This window comes from Labrus bergylta, chromosome 4, assembly GCF_963930695.1.
Source record: "Labrus bergylta chromosome 4, fLabBer1.1, whole genome shotgun sequence".
Taxonomy (NCBI): domain Eukaryota; kingdom Metazoa; phylum Chordata; class Actinopteri; order Labriformes; family Labridae; genus Labrus; species Labrus bergylta.
Genome location: NC_089198.1, coordinates 18,397,576 through 18,416,685, shown reverse-complemented (window position 1 = coordinate 18,416,685; position 19,110 = coordinate 18,397,576). Strand labels below are relative to the sequence as shown.

The 19,110-nt window shown below is 38.8% G+C and overlaps 1 protein-coding gene across 1 annotated transcript; it reads left to right on the top strand.

The window, feature by feature from the left end:
* Positions 1-4,864: 4,864 nt before the first annotated feature.
* LOC109984081 (eotaxin) lies at positions 4,865-6,533 on the top strand. The gene is made up of 4 exons (XM_020634095.3): positions 4,865-5,023; positions 5,147-5,267; positions 5,834-5,911; positions 6,031-6,533. Exons 1-4 carry the CDS (start codon positions 4,942-4,944, stop codon positions 6,149-6,151), a joined length of 402 nt encoding a protein of 133 aa, XP_020489751.2. The 5' UTR covers positions 4,865-4,941; the 3' UTR covers positions 6,152-6,533.
* The last annotated feature ends 12,577 nt before the right edge of the window (positions 6,534-19,110 follow it).

Below are 19,110 nucleotides of genomic sequence, written 5' to 3'. Positions count from 1 at the left end.
AATATTTTGCATGTGTGTGTACTTGATAAACAAAGGAAGAGGCGAACAGAAGGTTTCATCAAAAACACCAAAACACCAAAAGTGTTTGTGTATGTGTATTTGCATCATGTGCACACTTTGATGATTGAGGAAATCTCCATCAGCATCTTGCTTTAGAGCGTATATGTGTGTGTGTGTGTGTGCGTGTGTGCGTGTGTGTGTGTGTGTGTGTGTGTGTGTGTGTGTGTGTGTGTGTGTGTCTGTGTGTGTGTGTGTGTGTGTGTGCGCACGAGGAGTGTATGCGTGTGATTGCATAAACATGGTGTCAGAGTGATGAGATGTTCTCTGCATCCATCTGTTCGGCTGGCATTTACAGCTTTAAAGGGCTACCATAGAAGAGAGGTGGAAAAAGACAGAACACAAAAAAATATATAGACAGAGATGAGCTGTTCAGTGAAGAGATTCTACAATTTCTTTTGTAGAAAAGAGCAAAGTATCATTTAAACTTCACCTGTGGAGTTCAGAGTGATCTTTGAATAATTCTGAGGGTTTGTGAGAATCTGTGAGAGCGTGTGTGAGAGTGAAGCAGCAGTGTGTCTTCCTGTGTTTGTGGTTAGGAGGGTGTTTTTTTTTTTGTACCATTGTGTGTTTGAGAGACAGAGCTACATCTCAGTGTTCTTGTTCCTCCTTATCTGCCGTCTCGGTGGAGAGCCAGGGTTGTTTCCCCCCTCGGCGATGTGACCTGGCTGTGATACCGCATGCCCTCGCCTCCGCAGACAACAGTGCACCCTAAAAATACTCGTCTTTCTACCACTCTACACCCCTGCCCCTTTATTCTGCTCACCTCTTCTGGCTCACTGTATTCTCCAGGAGGAAGCTCTGCCAGATTAAAACACCTCGGGGCTCTTACTAATGTCACAGAGGTCCTTTACTTTTATATTTCCCCCTCTTTTCTTCTTCTGCTACTCATTCTGCTCTTGCAGCATCGGCTCAAACAGCAGAAGTGCAACTCAGACTGTTACATCACAAGTTTCTTATCATTTTTCCACAATAATTCCTCATTCACCGCCCCCCTGCAGCTACTTCAGTCACCCACACTCTGGACACACAGGGCAGATGGGATGTAGGAGGAGACGCTGAGGACAGAATCTGCCCAGCTCGTGTAATTATACATCCAGTAATTGACCATAAGTCCTCAATAAAACACTGAAGAGCATTGTTTTCTGCAGCTCACAGGTTTGACAGCCTGGAACGATGTTAATTATGACAAACTAGGCACTTTTTTGAAGATAATGCAACAGTTTTTTTTTTTTTAAATCTCTGTGCTGCCTTACTCACTGCTAAAGCTCTGCTTTGTTGTTTAGTGCTTTTAAGGATGCTGACAATTATCCTTTCTGTAGTTTTCAGGAAGTTTCTCCCTAATTTAAATTGGTTTTAAACAGTGATCCTTTGCCACATTTGACGTTAGAGGTTAGAAAGCTGCTCTTTTATGGTCTTTGTTCTTATGTGTGTGTGTGTGTGTGTGTGTGTGTGTGTGTGTGTGTGTGTGTGTGTGTGTGTGTGTGTGTGTGTGTGTGTGTGTGTGTGTGTGTGTGTGTGTGTGTGGGTCCTAGCCTTTCCTTTGGCCCAAACCCACGCAGGTGACCAGAGGGGGTCCTGTGTGGGTGGACAACTCAATAGTGACCCCCCCCCCCCTTCTTTCCTTACCCCCACTCTACCCCCCCTCCATGCCCCTTCTCTTTTTTCTTGCCGTCCATCCACCAGAAGGAGTCCAAAGAGAAAAAGAGGAGGGAGGAGAGGAGAGGGAGGCCACTACTTTTTTTTACAACCACTTTCAACATAACACACTTGCAAACCTTTCGATATGGCTAGAATGAAAGCTTAATGAAAAATGGTATTAACATGCTTGTTTTCCTTTAACTAGTAGCTGCTGTTAATGAGATACAAAGCCTGAGATGTGTTGGGAAGAGTTTCTTGTAAAGAAGTGTTTGTTGTATAGAAACCTAGTAAATTACAACATTGACCAATTATTATTTTTATTAGAAACCTTCTGTGGAAGCTGCAATCAATATGTTTGAATGATCAGTCGACTAAATGACTCATGTCTGATGCTAAGCTAGTCACTCAGAGTGACAAACTGATCAGCAATTATAATCTATATCTCTGCTCTGTTCTCTGAAGTTCAAGTGAGTATACATAGAATGACGCACGTGATGCTCTGTGTTTGACAGATCGGCTAACAGTTTAGAAATCGATTTTCTCACCAAAAGTTGAGAACGCATAGACTTGTCAATGTTGTGTTAGCAGTTTGTCTGCCCGGTGGCTTGAATAATATAATGTCTGCTTTAAGTTATTAATGGTGTTCGAAGTGTAAACACATTTTTTGTTTTGTTTCATTGGTTAAACTGCTAGTTTCCACAATGTTTTGGAAATAGAAAGTTTTACTTTTCTGCAACAAAAAGTCCCATATTGAATATAGAAATGGTAAATAGTTAGAGCAGACATTTTTATTGATATGTAAAATGTTTTTTTTTTATGGGCCCCCTTTAAACATGATCAAAATTAGATCTGACTTCTATTCTGTTGTTCCATTTTTAAATGATTTGACTTATTTTCTCAGCTCTGAAGTATCACTGGTCCCTCTGATGATAAAGCAGGTTTGTGTGTCAATCACTAAAACAGTATGGAGTTAAGAGTCTGTGTTTTTACAGAGGATTAACAGGGATTAGGCTATCAAAGCAGACGATTGTCCAGTTCATCATGTCACCTCTGACTTTATCAGCAGTCACACCAGGTCACACAAACATACACACAAACACACAAAGCCAGGAGATGAATAAGAAGCTATGACATCTGTCAACATTGTAACACACCATGTTTGATAGCATGGCCAGTGCAGTGCTTGTCTTGCTTAACAACCATCAGAGGCTCATAACAACACTGCCACCCCCCGGGTCAAAGTAGAGGGGGGTGGTGCTGCTCTTAGACACCATCAAACTTGGCAAGGGTTCGTGTGATGTGCTAAATGGAGATGTGTGGGCAGAACTTGCCAAGTGGGAGGACAGAGGAGGTTTCAAGGTGGCCACAAGTTGGGCAAGTCATAGCAAGAACATAATGAGTCATGATCTCTGAAACCGTCACAAAATGACAGAGCTCAGAGTAAGATATGTTTAAAGGTTATAACAAAAAAAAAATATCTGGAGTATTTAGATTTATTATCAATATAGATCTGATATGAGTATTCTAATCTGCACAGAAAGAAAACCAAATATTATATTATCAGACTGTCAATCCTATGCAGTGTTATTTACTATGAATCTTGCTAGCCTACTGTTAGCCTTCTGGCTATTAGCTGAGCAGAAGTACTCTTTGAGATATACAGTATCTCCCATTGCCAGATAGATGAGACCTGTGCTATTTACTGGAGTAGTGCACAACGTCTGGTACGCTGCACAACATTTCCACTGCATTGGCATTTCATGGCATTTTTTCAGGGATGAGTCAGATCCCAAGGTTGTTTTTAGGAAAACAAAGCTTTAGAAAGGTAAAATTATACTGCATAATGCATGAAAACACAACACTGTGGTCCTATCTTTAGCAAGTAACCATGGTGTAAACAGGATAAGACTGACAGACCCGTCCTCAACCTTCTGGGAGTTGGTTTTCCCTATAAAAACCCTGCTCAGTGTAAAGTACCCTTTACTGTATGTAGCGTACACCTAACCAAGACATTTCTGTTCAAGCTTTGAGGAACCGGAGATAAAAATCCACAAATTAATCATAGCTACTGTTCATTTGCTGAGACCTTGGCAAGTCATTCAACTGCAGCACAGCCTTCATGCTTTGACAGCAAGCAGCAAGCTATGTTTCTGAAGTGCCCTTGAGCCAAAACACACAATCCCCATCAGCTACAGTGGCTCTTATCTACTGCTGGCCTTCACACTCTTCTGGGATCTCTGTGTGCAAAGGGCCACAACAAGATTTGTGGCGAGTATAGATTTCTCCCGAGTATCACTCTGAGTAGCGTACTAATAAAATCCCTTGCTTCAGTCAATGACGAGGTGTAAATGGACTTACAGGAAAGGAGACCCTTTGTGACTTTACAGATTGAATTCATGCATTCATTCATGAATGTCGCTTACACACTATTTACTGTTACAACGACTCATTTACAGCTGGTACATGCTTTGTTTTTGACATTTACATGATGATATGAAGCGTTTACAACTTGAAGATGTTGTGTCTATCTGGGTCAGCTGAGCTAGATTTGGAGTTGTCAGCTTTCTGCACGTTAAATAGGCCATGCTAACGAGGAGGGGGGCTTGACAAGCAACTCATACTCCATCAGTCCTCACCACAAAACAACCTCCAGATTGCTGATTATGTAAAAAACCCTGACTCTTTAGCTTTAGGCTACAACATCAAATTATGACAATGGTTATGAGTCCATTTTGTCTAATAGAAAATAGATGAAGTAAGAAAGGTCAATATTTTGTTCAACAAATTTCATAGAAGTGTAATTATGCATGCATGTGCACCAAGAGCTAAAGATGCAGTAATGTGCTGTAGCAAAGGAGAAATCTGATGAAGCGGAGAATTGGTGATGATTAGAGTCAGCTGCACTGTATATGAAGAGCTTCACAGCACAATTATTCAAACAGAAAGCATAAATATAGATGACAGCCCAAGGAGACTGCATGAACTTAAAGCATCAGCCTGCCAGCTCCACAGTGAAACTCTCAAAGATCAACACAGATATCAAGGTGTAGCTAAATGGCACAGTCAGGGTTTAATTCATGATCAAAGTGCAACATTTGCATCTTCGCCTGCCATGACGCAATAGTGAGCTTCCTGTCCTCAATTAGGAGCCACAGGTTATAAAAAACAAGAGCACCACTAAAAGTATAAATATGTGCGAGGCTGTGTTTTCAAGTGTTCAGCCGGATTCTTCCCACCATCAACATGTCTCCAAGATGTCAGATTGCCATTTTTGTCGTTCTCTACTGCATCATGCTGGGTCTGGTCAGTCCGACTCCAGCTGCCCGTAAGTTTATCTCATAACATTTTAATGCTAACCATTAACTGTTAACACAAAAGATATAATTTAAGGCCAAAAGGGGCCAATGTGATGATTAGTAATGTGGAGTGTCTGTTTGTTTTTGCGCAGAAGACTCTCAAAAGGCCAAGATGTGTTGTACAACATTCAACAGGAAGCCGATACCTTTCCGGCGTATTACGGGCTACAGAGAAATAACTTCTAAGGAAATCTGTCGCAAGGAGGCGATCATGTAAGAGTCTCTGCTACTTTGTGTCCAACCTGCGACACAGCCAGCACCAGTGGGACTCGCTGACTATGAAATTAGAATGCCATGGTCCCAAAATGTGAAACTTTTCCGGAGACAGGTGTTGAAGACTGATTGTGTTGATTGGATTTATTCCAAAATAATGAAAAGACACTAGTGATTGATGAATGGAAAGAAGTTCTATTGCTGTATCAGTAGAATTTCTTGCCAAAAAAAGTAAGCCATCTGATAAAGTCAACAACAGCAGTTTGCAATAAAGACTGTTTGAATTTCATAACTCTAAACAGGATGTTATTCAGTCGGTGCCAAATCTCCATAAATCGCATCAAGCCTTTAGGGAAGACAAAATTAAATAACTGAATATTAAATCACAATACTTTTTGAAGAAAATTGTTTCAGTGAACAATGTCACAAATCTACAAATTTTTTTGTAAAAAAAAAAAAAAAAAAAAAGGTTGTTATAAAAGGTAAAATAACAAATTTGAAACTGACAGATACTAATAACCTACACTGTCCTACAGTATAATGCTCTGTGTGTTTCATGTCTACAGTTTCTCTACCATAAGAAAACAAGAGATATGTACAACACAGAGGGACCAGTGGGTGAGGAACCTTATGGTTTTACTCAGGTATGACACTTCTGCTCACTTTAAATACCAAAACGTTTCAGGTTAGACTTTTATTTCAGGAGTAGCTTTTTTGGTGACTTGTGTTTTCTTTGTCTGTAATAACTCGTCTCTCTTTACAGTTTGAAACTGGAAAGGTTGGCCAAACTCAGACAGGCCCCCCCTTCATTTAATCATGGAAGTGGATCTTTCTTCAACACCACTCAAACCATCGCGGACAGCACTGAAGGTTTCTATGAGTAAAAAAACAAGCTGTTTGTCCAATAGACATGGACAGTATTCAAAGAATTAAACCTGCTGTGATTTAGTCAGGTGTAATCTCTGAAAAAGAAATGCTTATTTTAATTACTTGCCTAAACATACACAGCTTCAGACCAATACTCAAGTATATAACAAGTATCCTATAAACAAATAATCATGACTTAGGGGGGACCTGGAAGAACAGTATACAGGCCACAGATGTGTCAATAAACATTTGACATAATAATAACATGATCCTTTTTGATTTTTGTTTATCGTTGTTTTTAATTACTCATGTTTTTATTCTGCTGCTTGATCAAATTAATATGCAAAACATGTAATAAATAATCCTCATTAACAATAAAGTGAATTCATAATCCTCCAACATTGTTGTCCTTATTTTATAAAATTAAATTAGAACTTTTCTCACTGAAGTGAGCGTTACTTTCAAAGAAGCCATCCCTGACTCACTTTTTAATATTCATTGTAAACAGTAAACAGTTTTTTTTTTTGAGCCAATTTATTGGATAGGAGGCTGAAGAGAGACAGGAAATGTTAAGAGCAGCAAAGGGCCGAGGTTGGACATGAACCCACATCCCCTGCAATGAGGAATTGGCTAGGCTAGGCAATCCGGCGCTCCCTACATTTTTAAATATTCTTTTAAGTAATACTAATATGTACAAGGAAAGCTGCATATCATCAGTGAATAGTGTATTGTTCACAGATCTTCTTCAGATAGTGCTAAATGAGCAGACTGCTGTTCTGCATGCTGTGTTTTGGTGGCGTGACTTGTTTGCATGGTGTACTTAGAAAAGGATGCTGCCAGCACATCTGCTCCAAGGTGTCTGAAAACTTCTCGATGAGCTGTCCCGCTCCCTCGAGCTCATGCAAATGCACGGAATGACTGACAGGGAGGCTGTCTCTTGCGCTATTTCAGATCAACACCCCAAGGGGTTTACTGCTCCAGTCAGACAAGGTGACTCCTTCAATGACACACTGCTCTCATGTCAAGACATGACCTCATGTCCCCACTAGGTGGCACAATAGAACTATAAAAAAAAACAACCTCTGACAGCCACACCATCAGGTCTTGATAGTTAAATGGTAAGAAGAGCGAACTAATCCACCAATAATCAACCAGGAACAGAAACATGTGTGGAGAGGACAAATGCATTTATTTAGTTTATAACAAATAACAAAAAACTTTAAGTTCTCATAATTTAGTATGCATCATTAACATCTTTGTATCTTCTATCTCTGTAAAGCCAAATGTCATCTTGGCTATCTTACCACAAAATGGAAAGACAAATAAATAGAGCTAGTTATAAATAATAAATATCAAAGAATAACAAAACCTTTAAATATTATAAAATATTGAATATTGGCTTGGAATATTTCTTATTTCTTCAGGAGTGCTTTCAGAGGGCTGGAGGTTATTGTAGCAGTAGCAGACGTAGCGGACGTAGCAGATGTGGCAGGTGTACTGTTCTTCTTTGCTCTGCGGGCCTGCCTGTAAAAGCCACAAAGAGGAAATAACAGGGTAAACATTAGTTCATGCTACCTCTGAGCATGAGAAATTCTGTCCAAGAGGACAAAAGTTGACTCACTCGATCTCTTTGATTTTGGCAAACACCCAGTCCTGTTGGAAGTGGCTGCACACTTCTCCCTCTGAGGTCTCAAATCTGTGTGGACAAAATTAAGAACATCAATCACGCAAACCAGTTTTAATTGATAGCTGCACATGTCTCTGTTTGATATAATAGATGTGTGATTCTTACATGACAGCACGGACACATGGGGGTCTCCTCCTTTGGATCCTGTAGCCGAGGATGGGAGCAGTGATGCTCTGGACACTGACCTCTGTGCAGCACTCGTTCACCTTGATTTCTGATTTTCAGAAAAAAATCCAGGATTGGTTTTTATGAACACACATCTCTTGCATTTGCTGAATAAATACACATTGTTGGTCTTCATTTTCCTAAGAAGTAAATATCTTCAATCTAAAAGAACTTTTGTGAACTCTAGCTGGCTCATACTGCATTTTATTTTACAGGATCTCCCATAGGTGACTTACCAGCTGTTGCTGCCATGACCAAAACACCCACGAGGAGAGCAAGGCCTGCGAGTCTTGTGATGCAGAGCTGCATGGTTACAGAGTGAGATGCTCCTGAGGTTCTTTGCAGAAAAAAAGGGTTTGATTTGGCAGATGAAGCCGACTGATGATTTCCTCGGACCAGACATCTAGTTTTTATACAATGAAAAGAGGAACCAGGGAAAACTGAACGGACAGTCTGCAAGGGCTTTCTACGGAAATGTGTGCGCATGAGTGACTCCGGATACCAGGAAAGGACGCACTTGGGAAACACGGAAGTCACACATTTACGTTTTTTGATTGCATCATGACTGAGCTCATTAAGAAAATCAGTGACTAGGAATCTACAGAGCAGCGGAACCTGCTTCTGTTTCTTCCTCTGACCTTTCGTCAGTTTAGTTTTTAGTTTGTGTCAATTTTAACAAACAAAGCAGTACCTTTCCTCTAATGTCTTGATGAGTTTGTCCTGTACATGTGTAAGTAGAGTTGTTTCCCTCGGCTCTCTTTAAACAGTCAAATGTATCACTCATCATCAATCTTTGTGATGGAAAATGCCCCAAAAAATCTGCAGCTTGATATTAATCACTTCATCTGAAACCTTCCCCACGGCATTAAAATGAACTATATAGAAATCATAAATCTTTATGCTGATGATATCATTTACTCTTTTGGCTCATAAAGAATAATTTCATAAGAGCTTAAAACTCCTCAAAGGCTCAAACATAAAGAAATATTTTGTGAGGAGCTTGCATCTTTCTACCATATTCATTCACGTTTTAAGGCTTTCTTTTGGCAGCCTACTAACCTTACCATCACTATGTGACAAGCGTTTGGCCTGTTTTCTTCCTGTGAACTGTTCATTGCATACAGTCTGTTTGGTTATGTTTAAGCAGAAACTACATGGTTATAGTTAGGGAAAACAGCTTGGGTAGGGTTACAGCTATTTTGTTGTAACCCTACTGTAAGTTTAGATTTGTAGAATATTAAACACATTGAACATTTGGATGAATATTTATATTGTGCCTTTCTAACAGAAAAAATATTTATTAACTTGTCAAGTGTACTATAACCTCTGTCTGATGGTGTCTTCAGTAAGTACATTCAGGTATAAATCCTGCTGATTTCAGCAGGAATGTAAAGGCAACATCATGTGCTGGTCACTCTGCCCTATGTGTCATATTTCTGTTTCTTTCTAGCTGACAGCTATGGTCTGTGCAAGGGCAACAAAAGAGGAAGGAAGGAGATCCTTAGACTTTCAACCACAAACCACACATTTCCGAGCATCCACCACCCAGATTTGGACATTTGTCCTTGCATGATCCGTTGTTGCAGTTACAAGTCTCAACTTGTGAAAGGAGCCTCATGTGATTTTATAAAAAAAAAAAAAAGAAAGGCCTCAAGTGTGAGCTGCCCAGGTTCAAATTGAACCTGTGGCTCCTTTCCTGCATGTCAGTCCCATAGACGGTAAATATTCATGGACAGAGAATAAGTGATGTCACACATCTGTTACTGCAGGGGCTCTGGAGAGCTCACAGGAGTCACCATGCTGGAAGTCCTGTTTAAGCCTAGCTTTCAAAGAACCTAACGACCAGCTAAGAGCTGGAGCTGAGGCGTGTTTTTAACCTTCTGACAAAGTGTTACATCGTGCCCGTCTGTCAATCAGGTCAGCCTCGCGTATAACTATGGATATCATCTGTCATTCATAAAATCAAAACTGAGCCGTTGCAAAAATTTCACCCCTGTAAAGTGTGTGCTGTGTAATAAATCGTATAAAGCTTAAATGTTTTACATCTAAGCTTTATATGATTCATTACATCCATATAAATAGTCATCTGTGACCTTTGGCAAAGTCTATTCATGACTTTACAACAAGTAACTGACACATGAAAAATGTTCAATCTCACACTGGACTCAAATAAAAGGGTAAAAAATGGTAATGTTTGTAGCTATTTAGATTTACACATTCTTCTGCCCCCTCTAAAAGAAGAGGGACTTAAAATGTATGGGTTCTCTACTGTGAATAAACTGCATGTGAAATAAACGATTGAAAGATCTCTTTCAGTGCATCATAAAAACATAGAGAGCCTGCGTTGACAGTTGCAGTGTCAGCTGATGTTGAACTAAAGGAGCATGACTTTACTGGATTGGTTTTCTGTGTGAAACAGAAGTGATTACTAAAAATGAGGAAGGAAGCATGAACAATGTGATTGCTTCCATTAAAATCAAAACTATAATTACAAAATGTAGAGGCTTGAGAGGCAGTTTCTCAATCTTAAGTTAGAAAGAAGGTTCTCCCTGCCTTTATACACATCTCATTCATAAGCTTTTTTTTTTACATCAAGATTGTATATCAATCAAATAAAGTCAATTACAGCTCTAACTGTGTGGGAAGAAAAGTCAACAATGCTGATAGTGACCTTATATTTCCAATATTGGCTTAGCCTAGTGGTAAGCTAGCTATGTATACATTATTTGACAAATAATTTCCAGTTAAATCATTACCATTAAAATGTTTTATATCTAATGTACCAAAGTCAACGAGGCTCATCCCTGCATGGTATCTACTGGCTGCCCTGTAGAAAAAGAGTCGCCCTACAGCCTGATATTCATACCACAATTCACATTCTGGTGGTAAAAATATCTTTCATAGTGCTATTTATTTTGTATAAATGTACGTTTTGTATGTGTATTTGTTGTTTTATTCACGTGTAAACTTGCATGTGCCTCCAAATGTAAGACAAGGGGATCTTTCTAGCCCTGCTTGCACTGTGGTTGAGGAAATGAGTATGCTAGCATCAGAGGCAGAAAGAAACCTCAAAAACCTTATAGTAGAAAGCTTCTGTTAGAAAGTGAAACTTTGAATAGACTTGAACTGACAGAATTATTTTGAAACATGACAGTTATAGACAAAGATTTACCCTGTGTGTTTTGTTTTATATGAAGGAACATTGATAGATGTCTGTTAAACTGATCTGTGTAGAAAAGGGCCAATGCACCCTTTTGATCCATACAAAATACTAGTATCAATATAGTTGGAACAGGTATTTTTCCATGCAATAATTTAAATTGTTAAAAAATAATAGGCCTTCATTATGCAAAGACGACATCGCTCTGCAGTGGAAAGCTACACACCTTCAGACCACCGGAAATGAGTGAGTAGAGGGGTGAGGACCACACTACGAGGAAATATGTACGCTACTTTCCACCATTGCATATCTGTGGGTGCATAATGCTCAACCTGCAACCTGCATAAATGAATGTGTCGTCTGTGTCAGTGAGCTTAAAAAGGGGCCTGCAGTGTAGACTAACTTTCATATCTGTTTAAGCCAAAGACACGATGACAAGTCTCAAGCTAATCGTCTCGCTGTTTCTTCTAACTATCATGCTGTCCACAGCCTCAGGTCAAGGTAAGAGCAATATGAAGATTTAATATGTGTATGTGTTACTTTCTTGTGTAATGTTTTGTCATGATATGATGTATTATTTTTTTAAGACATGGACAAGGTGTTTATGATAACAAACATCTCTTTTTTTTTCTCTTTTCAAAGGGGGAATAAGCAGTTGTTGTCGAATAGTTACATCCACTCAAGTCCATCGAGATCGACTGAAAAGCTACTACAAACAGTTTAAGACATCGTGCCCTATTCATGCAGTGGTGTAAGTCTACATTTCATAACAATATGTGATTAGTTTTGAACTCATCTTCAACAATGTTTCAACTTGTTACTGAATGTGTTCTTTGTGTGTTGTGATTTGTTATAGATTTACCACTGTGTTCGGGAAGAGAATCTGCTCTAGCCCCAGCAGAGTGTGGACAAAGACCAGCATGGCCTACCTGGACGGAAAGAACTGGCAGCACCAACAAACTGTTAGACACTGACACAACATCCTTCCTTACTCAGAAAGACTGCACAATTGAATTAAACCTAAAAGCCACTTTAAAACTAAAAGCATGTGTGCTGTTTGATTTCAACAGACTTTGAATGTTTTCCTTTTTCCAAAAATGTCTTACCTCATTCTATTCAAGATACATATTGTTTTTACATTTTTAATATCGATCATATTGTATATATTTAATGTCAGTATTTAAAAAAAAACTTTTCTTTCATTGTATAATGACGGTCAGTGTTGTTTAGCCTTCTAATAAAATGGTCATAATGTAATTGCTGCGTCCTGTTCATTGTCAGTTGGGGAAAACAGATTTCTGTCAAAGTGCGTGTACCGGGAAAGGTGAGATCTGTAATTTAACATGTGGAAGCATCGTCTCCTTTAGATCCACTTTTCTCACCTTTTTGTGTTTCCAATCTACAAAAGATTACTAATATTGGAATCACCCTGCCAACATATTTGAGTCAGAGAGTAAACGCTCTTAATAAAGAAAAGTTAGGAGAAATTCTTGAGTCAGAGAGCAACCAAAACAATTTCTTATGATAACAGTGAGCACATAGCTAGTGGAGGACCCATTTAGAGCCTTTATTAAATTAAAACATGTGAGATGCACATGTACTTTGTAAAGTATCAAAAGGGCCCATGAAAAAAACACTGCCCTCTGTAATTTACAAACTATTCCATTCTTACATGATCAGACCATTAACACTGATGCACTTATCTGTGTTCAACACATTGACTCTTATCATGGTGGAGCTGATTGTCGTTCTTTTTTTTAGGCCATTTGCCTTTATTTAAAAAAACAGATCAACCTTAAGGTTCTTCCAACTGAACTACCGGCCTAATTTTAACTGTCACATGTGCTCATAGGAAATTTGATGTACAAGAATTATCTACAAACTTCAGCTGTCAAATGTAGTAGAACGAAAACTCCAATATTTCCCTCTGAAATAGTGAGGGGAAAGTATAAAGCTGCTTGGGTTTTAGGTACAGTTCTTGATGTATCATAGTTATTCTTTCTTAATGGACTATTCCACCAGTGAATTGAGCAGCATTATTTTACGTTGTGTTAGGTTAACAGCAGCAGGAGGATAAGAGGCTGTTTGCTGGACTTAATTGGATTGTCCCTCTTTGTTGTACATCTTTAATGTACCAATTAATAGTTATGTCTCATTATTTCAAAACACTAAAATATCTCCGTCACCTTTTTTTAAAGTGGTCAAATAACATAGCCCTTGATCCTAAATCTTGGGATCTCTTCAAAACAACGTGTGAAGTATTTCAATGTTAAAGCAGCGTTAGTGTCTTGAAATCTATGTTAATGTTTAGAAGTGCATCGTTTATTAAAATGTGAAAATGCTGCTTTGTCAACCCCAGTTCAGAGAGCTGATACACTATGTGCAGTATACATACATAACATAATGTACTGTTATAGACTTTATACCAGTATGCTGTATGTTAAACCAATATATGCTGCTCTGTTCACAGAACTATCTCTTACCACACACGACCTTTAAAGGGCAAAGATGAACTGTAATTAAAACAACTTAATTAAATGTGAACCTCAACAATCTGAAATCAAATGTGTACACTAAGTGTGGCTTTCATGGTTGAGTCACTTCTAATGTTCTCAGTCTTACTTCTCTATTAGCCACCATGTTCCACCTCCCCTCATCGTTATGATGTGACAGGGGGGGATTCAGGCTGACCAAGGTGGAAGCTTTGGGGGTCTCCAGTTAACATGTTTCCATCACCTGGTGTTGCTAACAACACAATGGGTGACTTAAAACTGTATGTGACAAACGGTTGCTTCCTGTGGAATGAACAGCTCAGCTTCAGTGTGTGTGTGTGTGTGTGTGTGTGTGTGTGGGGGGGGGGCAATGGTTTTTCCCCACCCCTCACCTAAACTGGTGGTCAACCATTGTTACCACTTGTATGACTATGCTATTTATCACACTAATGCAACAGTTACAACTTATCATGAAAGTAGCTTAAGTGCAAAATAAAATAAGTGTAACATATTTACACAGCAGCTATTTTCCCTTGAGGCAAAAACTACTATAATGTTGTGCTGCATGTGTTCCAGGTTGGACAATAAAAAATAAAAAATAAACGTTTTATTCTTTAAACTTCCCAGTTAAAGGGAAACTAAAGAGACAATGACGTGAAAATGTGAAGGAACACCAGCCCATATTTCAAGATAAGCAACATCTTTGTTACGATTGCTTGCCGAAGTAAGTACTCAATCAATTTCTTTTTTTTCTTTGTTTTATTTATTAATAATTAATGTTAGATTTATTTTTGGGCTTTTTTGTGCCTTTATTGTAGAGATAGGACAGCGGATAGAGTCGGAAATCAGGGAGAGAGAGTGGGGAATAACATGCGGGGAAAGAAGCCACAGGTGGGATGTGAATCTGGGCCGCCCGCTTGAGACGACAGCCTCCATACATGGGGCGCGCGCAGAAAAGAGCAAGTGAAATTTCCCACACACCCTCTTCTTGGGTTAACCGCAAAGGATCTCTCCAATGCGCGCGCACACACACACACACACACACACACACACACACACACACACACACACACACACACACACACACACACACACACACACACACACACAGAGTAATGTCACAGATGTATACACATCCCTGACTCCCTTGACTCTGTGCGTTCCACACTATGTGCCTCTTTTCATTTAAGTGCTGTGGAGATAGCCAGTGTTTTTAACTACTCTTGCAATGATATCCTTGGTCGCTCCTCTCATGGCAAGCTGCCCTAAACCTAAACCTGAGCAGTGGCTGAATGACATTTCCCTGATCTTGGACAAACATGCACACACGTTGGGTTTAAGTCGAAAATGGATAAATATCAAGTAGTCCTGGGGGTTTCAAGAGACTACTTATCTGAATACCAGAGAGCCATTACATCTGTAGGGACAGATGCATTTCCAACCTTGTATCCACAGTCATAGGCACTGCAGGTCCATTTTAACACTTTTAGCTGTCCTGTAAATCCCTGTAGTTCTTCTTGTGTTGTTCAATCATCCTATCTTCATGAAAAATGTCTCGCATTTTTGTTTTTATACAATTTCCGAAATTAAGTCTTCACCCTCTCCTTGGGCTGTAGCTGTGCCTCCTGTGTACCCAGCTGTCTTTGAGCAGTTGGAGCTTGTGTCACTTGTTTATAATCATCTAAGACTACTCAAAGATATTTTTTTAACACTGTTGGTTCATGCATTCTAAGTTTGATAGATACCTCTTTTACCTCAGGTTGTGTTCAAACTGTTTTTAAACATGCTTTAGTGCAGCCTCTTACCAAAACATATTTACTCTAATTTATTATGTTTTACTGTGTCATTTGATTCTTTTAATTGTTCTTTTAGAGTATTTTCATTTTATTTTAAGCCTGTACAGCACTTTGGTCAACTGTGGTTGTTTAAAATGTGAAATATTAACAACTTTGATTTGAGTATTTAAAGGAGTCTGTTTTTCTTGACTTTGATGTCCTTGACTCATATAGGTCAGTCTTTCAACTTGAATTATTTATTATGTAGCGGTCTTGGGGGCAGTTTAAACTTTGTGGGCATGTTGAACATGAGCTGTAAATCCAAAACTGTGAGCTGAAAGAGGCTAAAATGCTCCTCTGAGCTGAGCTGCAGAGTCAGGTAATAATTATGTTACATTATAAAGTAGTATATCACTGTTAATGTTGTTAAGTGTTTAATAAGTAGTCTTGTAAAAAAGTCTTTACTTTTAAGCTTTTACCCACAGTAGAATGTAATACATATGTGTTTGAAAGTTCTTGAATTACATATCAACAATTGTTGTACCATGTTATATTTCATATTCTTAGAATTAGGAGCACAGTCACCTCAAATATTCTTCTGTGAATAGGTGGCCACAAACAAGCATACACCCATAGTCACAGCTCAGCAGGAAGGAAGTGGTTTGGACTGCATGGCAACTAATGGTTTCATCTGAAACCAAGCAGAAAGGCAATAGTATCACAACTAAGATACTACATCATGTTACAAAATGTTGTTTTGCTTTTTTCATTTATTATTCCATAAAAACAGAAAAAATTTGACTTTTACCTGTAAGTGCCCATAGCAATCATACTCAAATATCTAGTAGAGAAGAAAGTTATACAGAATATATAAAACAATACATCTTGCAGTAATTACATTATATCAGCACAACTTGTCCTAACCTCCTTCAGTGTGTTTTGTTGTTTAGTGGGGGGGGTTTCCGTGCTTGTGCCTCATAGTAGTCTTAAAAGTTGTTGTGGTAGACTGTGAACACTACAAAGAGACTCTGAATTTGATAATGCTGAATAGACAGCCATGTGTAATTTTGAGAATATGTGAGTCTTAGTCCACACACTGGACATTTAGGATCATCTTGGATCTGTGCATGTCCCAAGTTATGACCGGGGAAATCATTGCAAACCCCTAAAACCAGAAACCAGTTTTTCAACACATGCCTAAACAGTTATAAACATTGTGAGCTGCCTTCGTGAGTTCCCAACACAATCCCTATTTTTTAAAACAAAAGCAAAAGTTTTCTTCATTTCAGCTTTCGAAGTTTAACTGATGATAATGATCCAAATTATTATGATGACATCTAGTCATATGTCACAAGCCATGTCTGGGTAACTTGTTGTACCTTTAAGCAGTATAGATAATATTTCTGTCTCTGGCATGTTTGTCTTTGACTAGCTTCGTTAGCTTTACTGTTGGTCTATGTTGGTTTCCTTCTCGGTCTTTTATTTGAGTGTAACAACACAATGCGAGCCCCCAACACCCGTCAAATGTATTAAACTCTGATAAGGTTTCATTTATACATGACATGGACACTTTTTAATTAGTCAAAAATACTTTATTATGAAATGTCATGGAGACAAACAAACACATTTACGACAATTAGCATGGGTCAACATATATTTCAATATAAACAAAAATATTTAATGATTAATATAAAACCGTATAAAGTCTATTGTTTTATTTGTTTGAAGTGTCTTGACGGTTGATGCAATATATCAAGACAAGTCCAGTCAGAGAGAGTAATGTTTGTTGTCTGTGGTAACTTTCAGTTGCGTTACACAAATTTCCTTTGACCCCTCCTCCTTCCTTTGGACTTTTTCCCCGGTCTTTTCCTCCCATTCCTGCCTTTCCCTGGTTTGGCCCTGTTGGATGTGTTGGCCACTGCTGGGGTGATGATAGTTGCTGATCCGCCTTCTTCACTCTGGCTCTGCTGTAACAATTCTTTTGTCTCCCTGTCGACCTTCAGCATTGCTCTCTTAGCCCAGCTATTTTCAGGATTGGAGCAGAGTCTTGCCCCTGACTTCGTCCGGAAGCTGCAAATGATTTTGGACTTGTTAATGAAATATTTATGCTGATGTATCATCTTACATTTTCTTATTTAATAAATACTAGTTTCATAAATGATGAGTTACAATCTTTTAACGCTATCAATCCATGCACATTGTGTTATTATAGCCAAGGTAAATGCAACTGGTGGTCTCATTGCAATCTATTTTCAAAGTTACTATTTTCCTTGAAAACTGAAAGCTGTTCCAATGAAAACTGTCGACACTTTCTAAAAAAGATGATTGCTGTTATATGTCCTTTTTGTAAATATAATTCTCAAATAACCAGAGCATTAAAAAAATAAATTCCATTCGCAAATAGTGGATTGTTGTGACGGCAGAAATCTCACACACAAACAGGAGCTGTCTGCATGTAGAGAGCTGTTAGGAATTGTGCCGTTGGTTTTGTGATTCAGGTCAGGTGCACCAATTCTTTCAAAATATGTACCTAACTTTTAACCCTGTGAATGTATAGGACCACTTACATTACGGCTTCGATTGGACAGGCACCGCCAGACTGGATGATGTAATTCATGATTTTGTCTAATTTGATTTTGGTGTTGGAGTGTCGGTCGCAGCAGTTTGTCAACGGTCCATGGGCTGAATAAGGCAGACATAAAAAAAAGAAAGATTAAGTACTCTTCATTTATCCTGCCAAACTTACAATCAAAAGTTTTTTATATGTTTTTGACGGTATACTCACTTGCACTGGCCAGGCTGGACCATGTGGTGAAGAAGAGAAAAGCGACTGACAGCAGGCTGGATCTCATCTTTCTCAACGAGTTGTTTTTTTTTCGTCAGTTGCTGGTTGTTGTATCTCTGAGTACAAATTGACCCAATCTGGATCACTTAGTCTTACTCATACAGCGGGTGTGGAGTGTCAGTTCATCGCTTTGCCATTCATCAAAGTTCTCTCTGTCGTTCTGATCATTCAAGTCAAGATCTTGTGTCTTATACAACAAAACCCCCACCCCCCACCCTCCCAGCCGGAGGACAATCGGAAAGGAAACAATGAGTTCAACTTTCATATGCTAGAGTGAAGAATGGACCCTCCACCACAAACCAGGCCACAACTTAACCATTACAACTAAAGTGTCACTCGTAAGTAGAAATGCTCATAGAGGTGTGTACATACAAAGACAGATAGCGTCACTTTCCCTTACACTCACTCTAAAAGCCACAATGTGCCTCTACTTTTAGAGCCACTAAAAGTATCAGCCGAAAGGAGGTTTGAATTTAAATGAAATGGTTGACCAGGTCTCTGGGAATTTCTTGTAGTGGGTTAAATATGATAAACTATATTAGGAGTGCTTGTGTCATATTACTTCATATAACCATCTAAAAAAAGTATCTGTTGAGTGCAATAAGCCTGACCTTTAGACGGTCTTCATGGAAACAAATAAATGTGTTAGGGAACTTTGTTGAACTTTGATATGCAAATTCAGACAGTTTGACAAATGTGAAGCCTTTTGACAGCACTAACCTTTGAAGATAGGAGAAAAATACTAAAGAAGTACTGCATCAGGTAACCTGCACCATCCAGTTTTATGTAACCCTGCCATGACAGAGCACATCAATTGGTCATAAAACCAACTGTGGAGACTTTTGAACTGAT